Source organism: Garra rufa, chromosome 19 (assembly GCF_049309525.1).
Source record: "Garra rufa chromosome 19, GarRuf1.0, whole genome shotgun sequence".
Taxonomy (NCBI): domain Eukaryota; kingdom Metazoa; phylum Chordata; class Actinopteri; order Cypriniformes; family Cyprinidae; genus Garra; species Garra rufa.
In genome coordinates, this window is record NC_133379.1 from 13,252,746 (window position 1) to 13,268,535 (window position 15,790).

At 28.3% G+C, this 15,790-nt stretch overlaps 1 protein-coding gene across 1 annotated transcript in view; it reads left to right on the forward strand.

Moving 5' to 3' along the window:
* LOC141291968 (janus kinase and microtubule-interacting protein 2-like) overlaps nucleotides 1–15,790 on the forward strand; it is a 28,195-nt gene that overhangs the window by 565 nt on the left and 11,840 nt on the right. Inside the window, exons 2-8 of the mRNA XM_073823956.1 lie at nucleotides 1,580–1,678; nucleotides 4,822–4,920; nucleotides 5,007–5,060; nucleotides 6,052–6,117; nucleotides 8,554–8,622; nucleotides 9,617–9,694; nucleotides 10,085–10,288. Of these exons, the coding sequence (XP_073680057.1) occupies nucleotides 1,580–1,678; nucleotides 4,822–4,920; nucleotides 5,007–5,060; nucleotides 6,052–6,117; nucleotides 8,554–8,622; nucleotides 9,617–9,694; nucleotides 10,085–10,288 (669 nt within the window). The remainder of the gene's footprint in view (nucleotides 1–1,579; nucleotides 1,679–4,821; nucleotides 4,921–5,006; nucleotides 5,061–6,051; nucleotides 6,118–8,553; nucleotides 8,623–9,616; nucleotides 9,695–10,084; nucleotides 10,289–15,790) is intronic.

The window sequence follows — 15,790 nt, forward strand, 5'->3', positions numbered from 1 at the left end:
AGTAACTAATACATTTTTTATGTACATTACTGGTAAAAGGTTTGGACTAATTAAGATTTTTTTATCTTTTAAAATAAGTCTCATCTGCTCAACAAGCCTGTTTTTATTCGATTAAAAATTAATTCTTGAATATGACAAACAGTGCCTTGCAAAAGTATTCATTTTTTCACATTTTGTTTTGTTGCAGCATTATGTTAAACTACTTTAAATTACTTTTTTTCCACATCAATCTACATCTCATACACCATAATGACAAAGCACAAAACAGGTTTGTAACAACTTTGCAAATTTATTAGAAATAAAAAACTGAAAAGATCCTGTTGCATAATTATTCATACCCTTTTCTGGGACACTCGAAATGTAGCTCAGGAGCATTCATATTGCTTCTAGATGTTCCTACACTTGGAGTGGAGTTAAACTGTGGCAAATTCATTTGAATGAGTCTGATTTAGAAAGACACACACCTCTCAGAAAAGGTCTAACAGCTGAAAATGCATATCAGAGCAAAAACCAAGTCCTGAGGTCAAGATAACTGCCTGTAGAGCTCAGTGACAGACTTGCGTTAAGGCGATGATCTAGAGAAGAGTTCAGAAACAAATCTGCTGCATTGAAGGTTGACAGAAGCATTCTCCATAATGGAAGACGACTGGAACAACTAGGACTCTAGAAAATGTCCAAGCTGACAGAGATGGAGAGGTGAAAAGGTGAGGCAAAGAATGGCAGATAATTGCCAAATGCAGATGTGCAAAGATGCTCACATCAGACCCAAAAAGACTTGAGGCTGTAAAGGTGCTTCAACTATGTACTGAGTTAAGGGTATGAATACTTACGCAATCTGCTTATTTCAGTGTTTTATTTTTAATAAATTTGTAAAATTCGCAAATCTAGTTTTTGCTTTGTCATTATTATGGTGTATGGAGTGTAAATTGATGTGGGGAAAAACTAATTTAAAGCAGTTTAACGTAATGCTGCAACAAAACAAAATGTGAAAAAAATGAAGGGGTATGAATACTTTTGCAAGGCACTGTATTTTTCAATTGAAAATAGCTGTCTTCTGTGTGATTATATAGCAAAATGTAATTAATTACTGGGATCAAAGCTGAATTTTCAGCTTCACAAGTAGTGTCACATGATCTTTTAGTAATCATTCTAATATGCTGGCTGAAAAAACCAGCATATGCTGGTTTTTTCAGCAGGAATGAAATGGAAACATTTATATTATTATCAATGTTGAAATCAGTTGTGCTGCTGATTTTTTTGTGGAAACTGTAACATTGTAATTCGGTAATTCAATAAATGTTACAAAAAGGTTTATATTTCCAATAAATGCTGTTCTTTTAAACAAAGTATCAACTGTTTTGAATCTTTGATAACAATCAGAAATGTTTCTTGAGCAGTGCATCAGCATATTACAATGATTTCTGAAGGATCATGCAGCACAGAAGACTGAAATAATGAGAATTATAAAATAATGAATATTAATTTCAGACAGGTTCATAGGAAAAACAACACCAACAGTACAAGTCTTTTATAAGCTCCATCAGTCAGATGACATTTTTTTCTGATGTTTCTTTGCCAGGCTGACAAGCTGGACAATGAAAACGGAAAGCTGCAGCAGGAGCTACAGGACTCTAAAGATCAGAATGAGCTCCTGGAGTTTCGCATTCTTGAGCTGGAGGTTTGATCCTGTTTACAAATCACTGCTGGCTGCACCAAACATTCATAAGCTCTTACTTAATTTTGGCGTGAGGTTCATACTAGGAAGTTTATACTATTTTACACAAGTTTGCAAATAAATGTGCAGTTGCATTTACCAATTTTTCGCTGGTGAATTCCAGTCATTTTAATTGGTATCTAAATTTTTCCATGCATGTTTTGCAACGTGTGTAAAGTTGGTCACGCGAATGTGCATTAACAAACAGAAAGCTGCTTGTTTAGAAGGTGTAACACTTGAGTTGTGCTTCACATATACACTATTGACAATAGACGATGGAGCTTTTTTGACAGTGAAATGTGCCAGAATTTTGTTCATGTGAACTCAAAACTTATTTTTGTAGCTTTATTTTTTCTTAAGGCAAGATGTATCACTGCAAAAAATGCTTTTCTTACTTTGATTTTTTGTCTTGTTTCCAGCCAAAATATCTAAAAATTCTTGAATCAGGAAGGATTTTCTAGACAAGAAAAAGTTATTGTCTTGTTTTTAATAAAAACAAGTCAAAATGAAGTGAGTTTTTGCTTAAAACAAGCAAAATAATCTGCCAATGGGGTAAGAAAAATAAATCTAGTTGTCTGCTTGAAATAACATTTTTTTTCTTACCCCATTGACAGATTATTTTGCTTGTTTTAAACAAAAACTCACTTAATTTTGACTTGTTTTTACTAAAAACAAGACAATAATTTTTACTTGTCTAGAAAATCCTTCCAGATTCAAGAATTTTTAGATATTTTGGCTGGAAACAAGACAGAATTTCTAAGTAAGAAAAGCATTTTTTGCAGTGTGCTTCACATATACACTATTGGCAATAGACGATGGAGCTTTTTTGCCAGTGAAATGTGCCAGAATTTTGTTCATGTGATCTCAAAACTTATATTTGTAGCTTTATTTGTTCTTAAGGCAAGATGTAGTAATTACTTAGTCCAGGTCGGATGCATCTATAAATATGCAGTTTATACGTGGGGTTAGGTTTCAAATAATTAAAATAGGGCAGTTTAATAGTGACGAGGGAGGGTTGCACCAGCTGTCAATAACTTCTTGCATAAATTGAAGCATAAAATCCACACAAAGAGGCGTTGGTAATTACTAGCTAGTTTGTAACCAACCCTGGACTTCGTTTGGTTGCAACATTAGTTCTTAAGGCGGAATGTAGCTTGAAGTGAAGGACAGCATAGTCATGTAATAAGACATTTACTCTTAGTGATACATAGCAGCCTTCAAATGTGAGAAGTTTCTGAAGCTTCTTAATTCTAACACAGTAAAAATACCTTTCCAATGCAATACGATATTAATTTATAAAATAACGTAATGCTTGTTTTTATACCTACATTTTATATGTAAAACATTCAGAAATTATGGAAAGGCCATTTCTTTTAAAGGGAACAAAACAAATGTAAAAGATAATTGTGACATTTTTTTTTAAAAGAATTGTGAGATGTAAACTCAGAAGTCAGAACTCTAAGTAGGTTTGTATCTTACAATTCTTAGTTTGTATCGCGCAATTCTGACTTTTTTTCCTCTGAATTCTGAGTTTACATCTCATATTTCTGTTCTTTTAATAAAAAAAAAAAATAAAAAAGGTAGTTGCAACTTTTTGTCTCATAATTATTTTCTTTTTAGAAATGCAAATTTATATATCACAATTCTTAGTTCATAAAAAAGAATTCTAAAACGCTGAAGAAAGTCTGAATTGTATGATAAATCACAAATATAATTTTTTTGTATTCATTTATTATTAATCCAGAATCAGAAACAAGCTTCCATAAGAAACTGTATTTGAAAGTAATTGCAGTAAATAGATCAATTCTAATTAAAAACCATACACAATTACATTTATTATATTTGTTTTTATTTGACGTACACAACATTGAGTAATGCACATAGTGATGATGATTTTTTTTTTCCACTGAATTTACACAAGTTTTTAAGGTAAGTGGTTGCAAACTATTTATTTTAGCTACATTTTAAAAAAAATGTTGGAAGTTAGTCAAATAAAATTGTTTATTTAACTGTAGCTGCACTGCAAAAAATGCTTTTCTTACTTAGATTTTTTGTCTTGTTTCCAGCCAAAATATCTAAAAATTCTTAAATCAGGAAGGATTTTCTAGACAAGAAAAAGTTATTGTCTTGTTTTTAATAAAAACAAGTCAAAATGAAGTGAGTTTTTGCTTAAAACAAGCAAAATAATCTGCCAATGGGGTAAGAAAAATAATCTTGTTGTCTGCTTGAAATAAGATTATTTTTCTTACCCCATTGGCAGATTATTTTGCTTGTTTTAAGCAAAAACTCACTTAATTTTGACTTGTTTTTACTAAAAACAAGACAATAATTTTTTACTTGTCTAGAAAATCCTTCCTGATTCAAGAATTTTTAGATATTTTGGCTGGAAACAAGACAGAAATCTGACAAGAAAAGCAGTTTTTGCAGTGTAAAATGAATTGATTGCAACCACTTACCTCAAAAAATTATAGTAATTATAGTAATAAAGTAATTTATTCATGTTTTTTTGCTCTTAAAATGTTAAAGAATGTAAATGTCATCATCATCATATGTCTAAAGATTTAAAGTTTGTTAAACCGTATTGATTCAATTAAATCACTCAATGCTGTTTTTATTCAGCATAAACTTCTAACCATTACTTCAGCTTAAATGCTTTCATAAATATTAAGTTTATACACAGAGTTATGAAAATGTACATATTTAGTAGTGCATATTTATATTTAGTAGGCTAAGTTACACACAGCTGGTGCATCCAGCCCTAAATCTTTATTATCCAATCCTGGACAGTGATTCTGCCCAAGGAGCCAATGAAATATTGCATGGGGACACCTTATAAATGCATGCCCTTTAAGCTAGTTGATTCTACAATAAATCATTAAGCATGAAATTCATTCTTTTTATCTGTAAGAAAACACAGGTGTGCATAAAATGCTGCCATCTTATTCTCTTATTCTCAGATACTGGCATCCATCTAGTGGTGGAAGTACAGATATATAAAAACTGTGCTTTAAGGAAACAACCTCATTTAATGAAATTGACTCCTAAAGACACAGATGGAATAATGATGTGTAATATGTGTGTAACGTGTGTTTGATGTGATCTTTCAGGAGCGTGAGAGGAGATCGCCTCCGTTTAATCTTCAAATCCATCCTTTCTCTGAGGGAGTGAGCGCGCTACAGATCTACTGTATAAAGGAAGGCGTGAAGGTAAATATGAAGTCATGAACTGGCACTTAGCTTTCAGTAACAGTAAGAACTGGTGACCCAGAACGGCTGTCATCTGCTCTCAACAGGACGTGTGTATACCAGACCTCATCAAGCTGCTGGATATACTAGGAGACAACGGGGTACGTCAGACATACAGTGTCTTGCGAAAGTATTCATACCCCTTCGTTTTTTTCACGTTTTGTTGCAGCATTACGTTAAACTGCTTTAAATTAGTTTTTCCCCACATCAATTTACACTCCATACACCATAAGCAAAAACCAGATTTGCAAATGTGCAAACAAATGTATTAAAAATAAAACACTGAAATAAGTACATTGCATAAGTATTCATACCCTTAACTCAGTACATCGTTGAAGCACCTTTACAGCCTCAAGTTTTTTTGGGTCTGATCTGACCATCTTTACACATCTGCATTTGGCAATTATCTGCCATTCTTTGCCTCACCTTTTCACCTCTCCATCTCTGTCAGCTTGAACATTTTCTAAAGTCCTAGTTGTTCCAATCGTCTTCCATTATGGAGAATGCTTCTGTCAACCTTCAATGCAGCAGATTTGTTTCTGAACTCTTCTCTAGATCATTGCCTTAACGCAAGTCTGTCACTGAGCTCTACAGGCAGTTATCTTGGTTTTTGCTCTGATATGCATTTTCAGCTGTTAGACCTTTAATTTCTGAGAGGTGTGTGCCTTTCTAAATCAGACTCATTCAAATGAATTTGCCACAGTTTAACTCCACTCCAAGTGTAGGAACATCTAGAAGCAATATGAATGCTCCTGAGCTACATTTCCAGTGTCCCAGAAAAGGGTATGAATACTTATGCAACGGGATCTTTTCAGTTTTTTATTTCTAATAAATTTGCAAAGTTGTTACAAACCTGTTTTGTGCTTTGTCATTATAGTGTATGAGATGTAGATTGATGCGGAAAAAAAGTAATTTAAAGTAGTTTAACATAATGCTGCAACAAAACAAAATGTGAAAAAAATAAAGGGGTATGAATACTTTTGCAAGACACTGTATCTAATAATCTAGTCATGTGCTTTTGCTTGTAGTGTTTAATGTTAGTAATACAGACCTAAGATGTAATGCATATTGTGTGCTTATGGTTGTATCTAGAACTTGAGGAACGAGGAGCAGGTGGCCATTATTCAAGCCAGTACCGTGCTGTCGCTCGCTGAGAAGGTACGTGTTTCCTCAGGTTATATATAAGATATGCAGTCTATTCTAAAGAGGCTCAAAAAAGAGTTTTGAATAATGAATGGCATGTCTGAATGTCATCACTAGTGTTTAAGTACTCAAGACTGGGCTTGATCTCAAGATCAATTTTTGAAGGTCTCAATATCGATTGCATTTGTATAAGAGGACCCAGGATATTATTTCAAGACCACAGCTGCAGGGATATCACTAAATTGCCAGTACTTTTCAGCGTTTTTAATTTAATATTAAAAACAGAAAAATAAGAAAACAGTTAATTTGTTCTTTTTCCAATTTTTTAAAAGAAACGAAAAAAAAAAAAAAAAACTGAATTATGCTTGATTTTCCGTTTTTACATTCAGGGCTACACTGCAAAAAAATGCTTTTCTAGCTTAGATTTTTTGTCTTGTTTCCAGCCAAAATATCTACAAATTCTTGAATCAAGAAGGATTTTCTAGACAAGTAAAAATTATTTTCTTGTTTTAAGAAAAAACAGGTCAAAATTAAGTGAGTTTTTGCTTACAACAAGCAAAATAATCTGCCAGTGGGGTAAGAAAAAAAATCTTATTTCAAACAGAAAACAAGATTATTTTTCTTACCCCATTGGCAGATTATTTTGCTTGTTTTAAACAAAAACTCACTTAATTTTGACTTGTTTTTACTAAAAACAAGACAATAATTTTCACTTGTCTAGAAAATCCTTCCTGATTCAGGAATTTTTAGATATTTTGGCTGGAAACAAGACAAAAAATCTAAGTAAGAAAAGCATTTTTTGCAGTGTAGTAGTTGTTTTCAGGCTATGTATTGCTATAAGAGGCAGTTTTTTCTAATCTTATTAAATATTTATGTCATCTTTAATGTTAAATTTTAATGTAAAATTCAGTTTAGATAAATATGACACTATAGGCTGTTAATAAATCAGTATCAATGCCATCTTTGCACAGGTGTATTTATGGATTTATGTTGCCCAGTAGGCAGTAAATGCGTTTACACACCACAGTTGCATATTGTAATGTGATTAATGTTTTTAAAATGAATTACAGAATGAAATGATGCTTGGAATATAAAAGGATTATCGCCAGTAGGTGGCGGTAAATCATCGTGTTTATGAAGGAGACATCGAACCGATTTGTTCAAAACACTGATTCATTCTGGAATAAGTATCAAATGGCTTTATATACTATTGGATCATTATTAATCACTCACTCAACTGTGTGTTATGCTGGGAGTCAGTTGCAAAGCGGTTCTGTGTCTTTACTTAAGATGTTTATTTGGCAGAAAAATAAAAGACAATTCTGTGAGACATCAATTTTTTTTTTAATGAAAGGCTTTGAGAAAATAAAAACTTGTATTTGCTGCACTGCAAAAAATGCTTTTCTAGCTTAGATTTTTTTTGTCTTGTTTCCAGCCAAAATATCTACAAATTCTTGAATCAAGAAAGATTTTCTAGATTATTTTATTAAGTAAAAGTTATTTTCTTGTTTTAAGAAAAAACAGGTAAAAATTAAGTGAGTTTTTGCTTAGAACAAGCAAAATAATCTGCCAATGGGGTAAGAAAAAAAATCTTATTTCAAACAGAAAACAAGATTTTTTTTTCTTACCCCATTGGCAGATTATTTTGCTTGTTTCAAGCAAAAATGCACTTAATTTTGACTTGTTTTGCTGAAAACAAGACAATCATTTTTACTTGTCTAGAAAGTCCTTCTTGATTTAAGAATTTGTAGATATTTTGGCTGGAAACAAGACAAAAAATCTAAGTAAGAAAAGCATTTTTTTGCTGTGTATTGATATTAGTGCATGCAACATTTATACCCACTGACCTGTGATAAGCTAGAAAAGCATTTTTTGCAGTGTGAATTTATGCATACAGAAGCCCTGTCTATTTGCTCTTACTTGTTAGTCTGGTTGTTTGATGAGAAAGTGATTAAATATAGTTGCAATAAACGCGTTAAGAATGCAACATGAAAAAAGGAACGTTTTTCAACCAGTAACTATTTTTTGTAGTTTTAGGTACACTCTGTAACTTTACTTTTGTGATACAGTTGTGCCGGGTCAGAAATCAAGAGGAGATTGTGTTAAAAATGTCACCAAAATGAATACAAAAACCCACAAAATTTAATATATTGTTACAAAATTGTTCACATCAGTGTGTGTTAATGAATGAATCCGCTGCTTCAAATGATGCAGTATGTAATTGTAGCATAAAAGACTTTGTATTATTTATCAAGGCATTTCATGCCTGTGGATCTTTCTGATAACTTTGAATAATGCTTTCTGGTCTTGGTCTTGATTGGTCTCATTTTAGGTGGTAATATATTTACATCACACACTTTTCTCACTTTGTAAGTGAAGGACCATAATGATTATTTGTGAAGATGTTTGTCAGTAACCAGCATGTGTGTGTGTTTGTGTGTTGTGATTTAGTGGATTCAGCAGATTGAAGGCACAGAAGCAGCTCTGCATCAGAAGATGATGGACCTGGAGCTTGAAATGGTACAAAATAAAAGTCCTATCTTGTCACATTAGTTGTACAATACCCCTAAAAGGTTTGCATACATTTAAAACAATGTTGTGCTTATTTAATGACAACAAAGTCTTAAAGAAGTCTTTTATATTTGAGATTTTCTTTTGTAACATTATACACTAATATTTAAAAGTTTGGGGTCAAGTGCATTTTTGTTCTTAGTTTTTTGAAAGAAATTCATACTTTTATTTAGCAAGGTGTGTATAATGGCTAAAAAGTGATATTAAAGACTGATATTGTTAGAAAACATCTATTTTAAATTAAATTCTGTTCTACTTTTTCATTAAAGCATTTCTGAAGAATGGAGTTGTGATGCTGAAAATTCAGCTTTGCATCACAAGAAAAACTAGTATTAATACTAAAGTCCTCTGATTTGATTTTAAATACAGTCAGTAACAGAATGAAATGAGAGAGAGTGTTTGCATTTAATGTAAAGGGTATTTCACTCATGCTCTTCTTACTTAGATTTTTTTGTCTTGTTTCCAGCCAATATATCTAAAAATTCTTAAATCAAGACGAGTAAAAATTATTTTCATTTTCAGAAAAAACAAGTCAAAATTAAGTGTGTTTTTGCTTGAAACAAGCAAAATAATCTGCCAATGGGGTAAGAAAAATAATCTTGCTTTCCGTTTGAAATAAGATTTTTTTTTCTTACCACTTTGGCAGATTATTTTGCTTGTTCTAGGAAAAAAATCACTTAATTTTGGCTTGTTTTTTCTGAAAACCCATCTTGATTTAAGAATTTTCAGATATTTTGGCTGGAAACAAGACAAAAAAATCTGAGCAATAAAATAATTTTTTGCAGTGTAGCCTGTATTAGATGTGTTAGAAGCTCTAAATATTACACAGATGTCATTTGAGATGCAATGCAAAAGGCATTAATTAAACAAAGCCAAGCATGAGTCTGCAAAATCATTTACTAATGGCCCAAACTAATGTCTTGATGTCTTATTTACATGACAGGAGATGTTCTGCAAACAGAAGGGTTATCTGGAGGAAGAGCTGGACTACAGGAAGCAGGCGCTGGACCAGGCCTATATGGTAAAATACTGCTCCATTTTAAGCATTTCTTCTTTTTATGAACTTTTAATACAAATTGCTGTGATGTTTGGTTTTTGAAAATGATATGTTTTGACTTAATACCATTATTTTGCTTTATTTGATACTTTTTTAAACCAAAGTCGTAACATCTTCTGAAGATGTAGTGGTTTTATTATATTATACTTGTGTTTAAACTTTTATTTTGGTAGTCTGCTGGATTTTCATTTCAATGGCAAGATTAGTTTGTCCATTTTTAAACAGTAGGCACCAATTTGTTTTTTTATTTTTTTGCTTCCAAACGTATTTTGGCAATAAATTCTCTCTAAACCATGAAACAAACCGACCATTTGATTTGAAAGAAAAAAATGAGTGTGTGTTTGTGTGCAACAGCAAATCCAGGAGCTGGAGGCGACGCTGTACAACGCACTGCAGCAGGATAAAGTCATCAAATACGGAGAACCTCTGGATGAGCTTCAGAAGGATGAGTTACGCTCAGCTGTGGAGAAACTCCGCCGACAGATGCTGCGTAAGAGCCGAGAATATGACTGTCAGATTCTGCAGGAGAGGATGGAGCTGCTCCATCAAGCCCACCAGGTACTGCTCATGTCTCACCAGATGTTCAGCATTTTTTACATATTGTTTATGCATGTAATATGTGACCCTGGACCACAAAACCAGTCTTAAGTCGCTGGGGTATATTTGGAGTAATAGCCAAAAATACATTGCATGGGTCAAAATTTTTGATTTTTCTTTTATGCCAAAAATCATTAAGAAATTAAGTAAAGTTCATGTTCCATGAAGATTTTTTGTAAAATTCCAACTGTAAACATATCAAAATGTAACTTTTGATTTGTAATATGCATTGTCTAGAACCTAATTTGGACAACTTTAAAGGTGATTTTCTCAGTCTTTTGATTTTTTTGCATCCTCAGATTTCTGATTTCAAATAGATGTATCTCAGTCAAATATTGTCCTATCCTAATAAACCATACATTAATAGAAAGCTTATTTATTGAGCTTTCATATGATGTATAAATCTCAGTTTTGTCAAATTTAACCTTATGACTGGTTTTGTGGTCCAGGGTCACATATATGTATCATGTAACCAAATAGAAGATAAAGAGACAAAAAAAACTTAAAAAGACAAAATTCTAGAAAAAAAAGGGAAACAAAATAAAATATATATATGTGATTTTTTTTTTTTTTTTTGTGTTTATATGTAAAGAAGGGCGACAAATGGCATGGCTGAAATTTATCAAATATGATACAGCATGCTTTTTAATTCTCTAAATCGTTATTGCATTGCATTTTATGTTTTGCCCCAACAACAAAAGCTGAAGATTATAAAACTAAGCATTATATATCATCTTTATTGGTATCTAAATATTATGTTATTAAAAGTCTCATTGATTTGTATTACAACCCATCAGTATTCCATTTTACATTTGGCCATATAAATGTAAATATCTCTGCCAAATTGCATGTTTTTGCTCAGTTTGGGCCACTGAATCAGGGTTATTATAATTAAATAGTAGTAGTGTAGTAGTGACTAAAACTATAACCATAAAAAAACAATAAGAAAAAAAAAACTATACGAAGAAACTATAAGAAAAAACGAAATGAAAACAAAGTAAATGTTAACTAAAAAAAATAATAACAATAATAATAAAAGTAAAAATTAATAAAATGTTAACTTGAAATCAGAAAATATAGAAAAATAAATAAATAAATAAATGTAATTAAAGATATTAAAGAAAATTGTAATTTATGTAAAACATATAGTTTGAGCTCCATATTCTCAATATATCATACAATATGAACCAAAAAAGCCCAGTTTGGGCCACTGAATCAGGGTTATTATAATTAAATAATAGTAGTGTAGTAGTGACTAAAACTATAACCATAAAAAAACAATAAGAAAAAAAAAACTATACGAAAAAACTATAAGAAAAAACTAAACGAAAATAAAGTAAATGTTAACTAAAAAAAAAAAATAATAATAATAAAAGTAAAAATTTATAAAATGTTAACTTGAAATCAGAAAATATAGAAAAATAAATAAATAAATGTAATTAAAGATATTAAAGAAAATTGTAATTTATGTAAAACATTTAGTTTGAGCTCCATATTCTCAATATATCATACAATATGAACCAAAAAAGCAAAGTTTGGGCCACTGAATCAGGGTTATTATAATTAAATAATAGTAGTGTAGTAGTGACTAAAACTATAACCATAAAAAAACTATAAGAAAAAAAAACTAAGAAAAAACTAAACGAAAATAAAGTAAATGTTAACTAAAAAAAAAAATAATAATAATAGTAATAATAATAATAATAAAAGTAAAAATTAATAAAATGTTAACTTGAATTCAGAAAATATAGAAAATAAATAAATAAATGTAATTAAAGATATTAAAGAAAATTGTAATTTATGTAAAACATTTAGTTTGAGCTCCATATTCTCAATATATCATACAATATGAACCAAAAAAGCCCAGTTTGGGCCACTGAATCAGGGTTATTATAATTAAATAATAGTAGTATAGTAGTGACTAAAACTATAACCATAAAAAAACAATAAGAAAAAATAAAAGTAAAAATAAAGTCAATTTTAACTAAAAAAACAATAATAATAAAAGTACAAATTAATAAAACTTTAACCTGAAATCAGAAAATATAAAAATAAATTAATAAATGTAATTAAAAATATTATTATTTATGTAAATAAATTTAGTTTGAGCTCCATATTCTCAATATATCATACAATATGAACCAAAAAAACCCAGTTTGGGCCACTGAATCAGGGTTATTATAATTAAATAATAGTAGTGTAGTAGTGACTAAAACTATAACCGTAAAAAAACAATAAGAAAAAAAAAAACTATACGAAAAAACTATAAGAAAAAACTAAACGAAAATAAAGTAAATGTTAACTAAAAAAAAAATAATAATAATAATAAAAGTAAAAATTTATAAAATGTTAACTTGAAATCAGAAAATATAGAAAAATAAATAAATAAATGTAATTAAAGATATTAAAGAAAATTGTAATTTATGTAAAACATTTAGTTTGAGCTCCATATTCTCAATATATCATACAATATGAACCAAAAAAACCCAGTTTGGGCCACTGAATCAGGGTTATTATAATTAAATAATAGTAGTGTAGTAGTGACTAAAACTATAACCATAAAAAAACAATAAGAAAAAAAAAAACTATACGAAAAAACTATAAGAAAAAACTAAACGAAAATAAAGTAAATGTTAACTAAAAAAAAAAAAAATAATAATAATAAAAGTAAAAATTTATAAAATGTTAACTTGAAATCAGAAAATATAGAAAAATAAATAAATAAATGTAATTAAAGATATTAAAGAAAATTGTAATTTATGTAAAACATTTAGTTTGAGCTCCATATTCTCAATATATCATACAATATGAACCAAAAAAGCAAAGTTTGGGCCACTGAATCAGGGTTATTATAATTAAATAATAGTAGTGTAGTAGTGACTAAAACTATAACCATAAAAAAACTATAAGAAAAAAAAACTAAGAAAAAACTAAACGAAAATAAAGTAAATGTTAACTAAAAAAAAAAAAAATAATAATAGTAATAATAATAATAATAAAAGTAAAAATTAATAAAATGTTAACTTGAATTCAGAAAATATAGAAAATAAATAAATAAATGTAATTAAAGATATTAAAGAAAATTGTAATTTATGTAAAACATTTAGTTTGAGCTCCATATTCTCAATATATCATACAATATGAACCAAAAAAGCCCAGTTTGGGCCACTGAATCAGGGTTATTATAATTAAATAATAGTAGTATAGTAGTGACTAAAACTATAACCATAAAAAAACAATAAGAAAAAATAAAAGTAAAAATAAAGTCAATTTTAACTAAAAAAACAATAATAATAAAAGTACAAATTAATAAAACTTTAACCTGAAATCAGAAAATATAAAAATAAATTAATAAATGTAATTAAAAATATTATTATTTATGTAAATAAATTTAGTTTGAGCTCCATATTCTCAATATATCATACAATATGAACCAAAAAAACCCAGTTTGGGCCACTGAATCAGGGTTATTATAATTAAATAATAGTAGTGTAGTAGTGACTAAAACTATAACCATAAAAAAACAATAAGAAAAAAAAAACTATACGAAAAAACTATAAGAAAAAACTAAACGAAAATAAAGTAAATGTTAACTAAAAAAAAAAAATAATAATAATAAAAGTAAAAATTTATAAAATGTTAACTTGAAATCAGAAAATATAGAAAAATAAATAAATAAATGTAATTAAAGATATTAAAGAAAATTGTAATTTATGTAAAACATTTAGTTTGAGCTCCATATTCTCAATATATCATACAATATGAACCAAAAAAGCAAAGTTTGGGCCACTGAATCAGGGTTATTATAATTAAATAATAGTAGTGTAGTAGTGACTAAAACTATAACCATAAAAAAACTATAAGAAAAAAAAACTAAGAAAAAACTAAACGAAAATAAAGTAAATGTTAACTAAAAAAAAAAAAAATAATAATAGTAATAATAATAATAATAAAAGTAAAAATTAATAAAATGTTAACTTGAAATCAGAAAATATAGAAAAATAAATAAATAAATGTAATTAAAGATATTAAAGAAAATTGTAATTTATGTAAAACATTTAGTTTGAGCTCCATATTCTCAATATATCATACAATATGAACCAAAAAAGCAAAGTTTGGGCCACTGAATCAGGGTTATTATAATTAAATAATAGTAGTGTAGTAGTGACTAAAACTATAACCATAAAAAAACTATAAGAAAAAAAAACTAAGAAAAAACTAAACGAAAATAAAGTAAATGTTAACTAAAAAAAAAAAAAATAATAATAGTAATAATAATAATAATAAAAGTAAAAATTAATAAAATGTTAACTTGAATTCAGAAAATATAGAAAATAAATAAATAAATGTAATTAAAGATATTAAAGAAAATTGTAATTTATGTAAAACATTTAGTTTGAGCTCCATATTCTCAATATATCATACAATATGAACCAAAAAAGCCCAGTTTGGGCCACTGAATCAGGGTTATTATAATTAAATAATAGTAGTATAGTAGTGACTAAAACTATAACCATAAAAAAACAATAAGAAAAAATAAAAGTAAAAATAAAGTCAATTTTAACTAAAAAAACAATAATAATAAAAGTACAAATTAATAAAACTTTAACCTGAAATCAGAAAATATAAAAATAAATTAATAAATGTAATTAAAAATATTATTATTTATGTAAATAAATTTAGTTTGAGCTCCATATTCTCAATATATCATACAATATGAACCAAAAAAACCCAGTTTGGGCCACTGAATCAGGGTTATTATAATTAAATAATAGTAGTGTAGTAGTGACTAAAACTATAACCATAAAAAAACAATAAGAAAAAAAAAACTATACGAAAAAACTATAAGAAAAAACTAAACGAAAATAAAGTAAATGTTAACTAAAAAAAAAAAATAATAATAATAAAAGTAAAAATTTATAAAATGTTAACTTGAAATCAGAAAATATAGAAAAATAAATAAATAAATGTAATTAAAGATATTAAAGAAAATTGTAATTTATGTAAAACATTTAGTTTGAGCTCCATATTCTCAATATATCATACAATATGAACCAAAAAAGCAAAGTTTGGGCCACTGAATCAGGGTTATTATAATTAAATAATAGTAGTGTAGTAGTGACTAAAACTATAACCATAAAAAAACTATAAGAAAAAAAAACTAAGAAAAAACTAAACGAAAATAAAGTAAATGTTAACTAAAAAAAAAAATAATAATAATAGTAATAATAATAATAATAAAAGTAAAAATTAATAAAATGTTAACTTGAATTCAGAAAATATAGAAAATAAATAAATAAATGTAATTAAAGATATTAAAGAAAATTGTAATTTATGTAAAACATTTAGTTTGAGCTCCATATTCTCAATATATCATACAATATGAACCAAAAAAGCAAAGTTTGGGCCACTGAATCAGGGTTATTATAATTAAATAATAGTAGTGTAGTAGTGACTAAAACT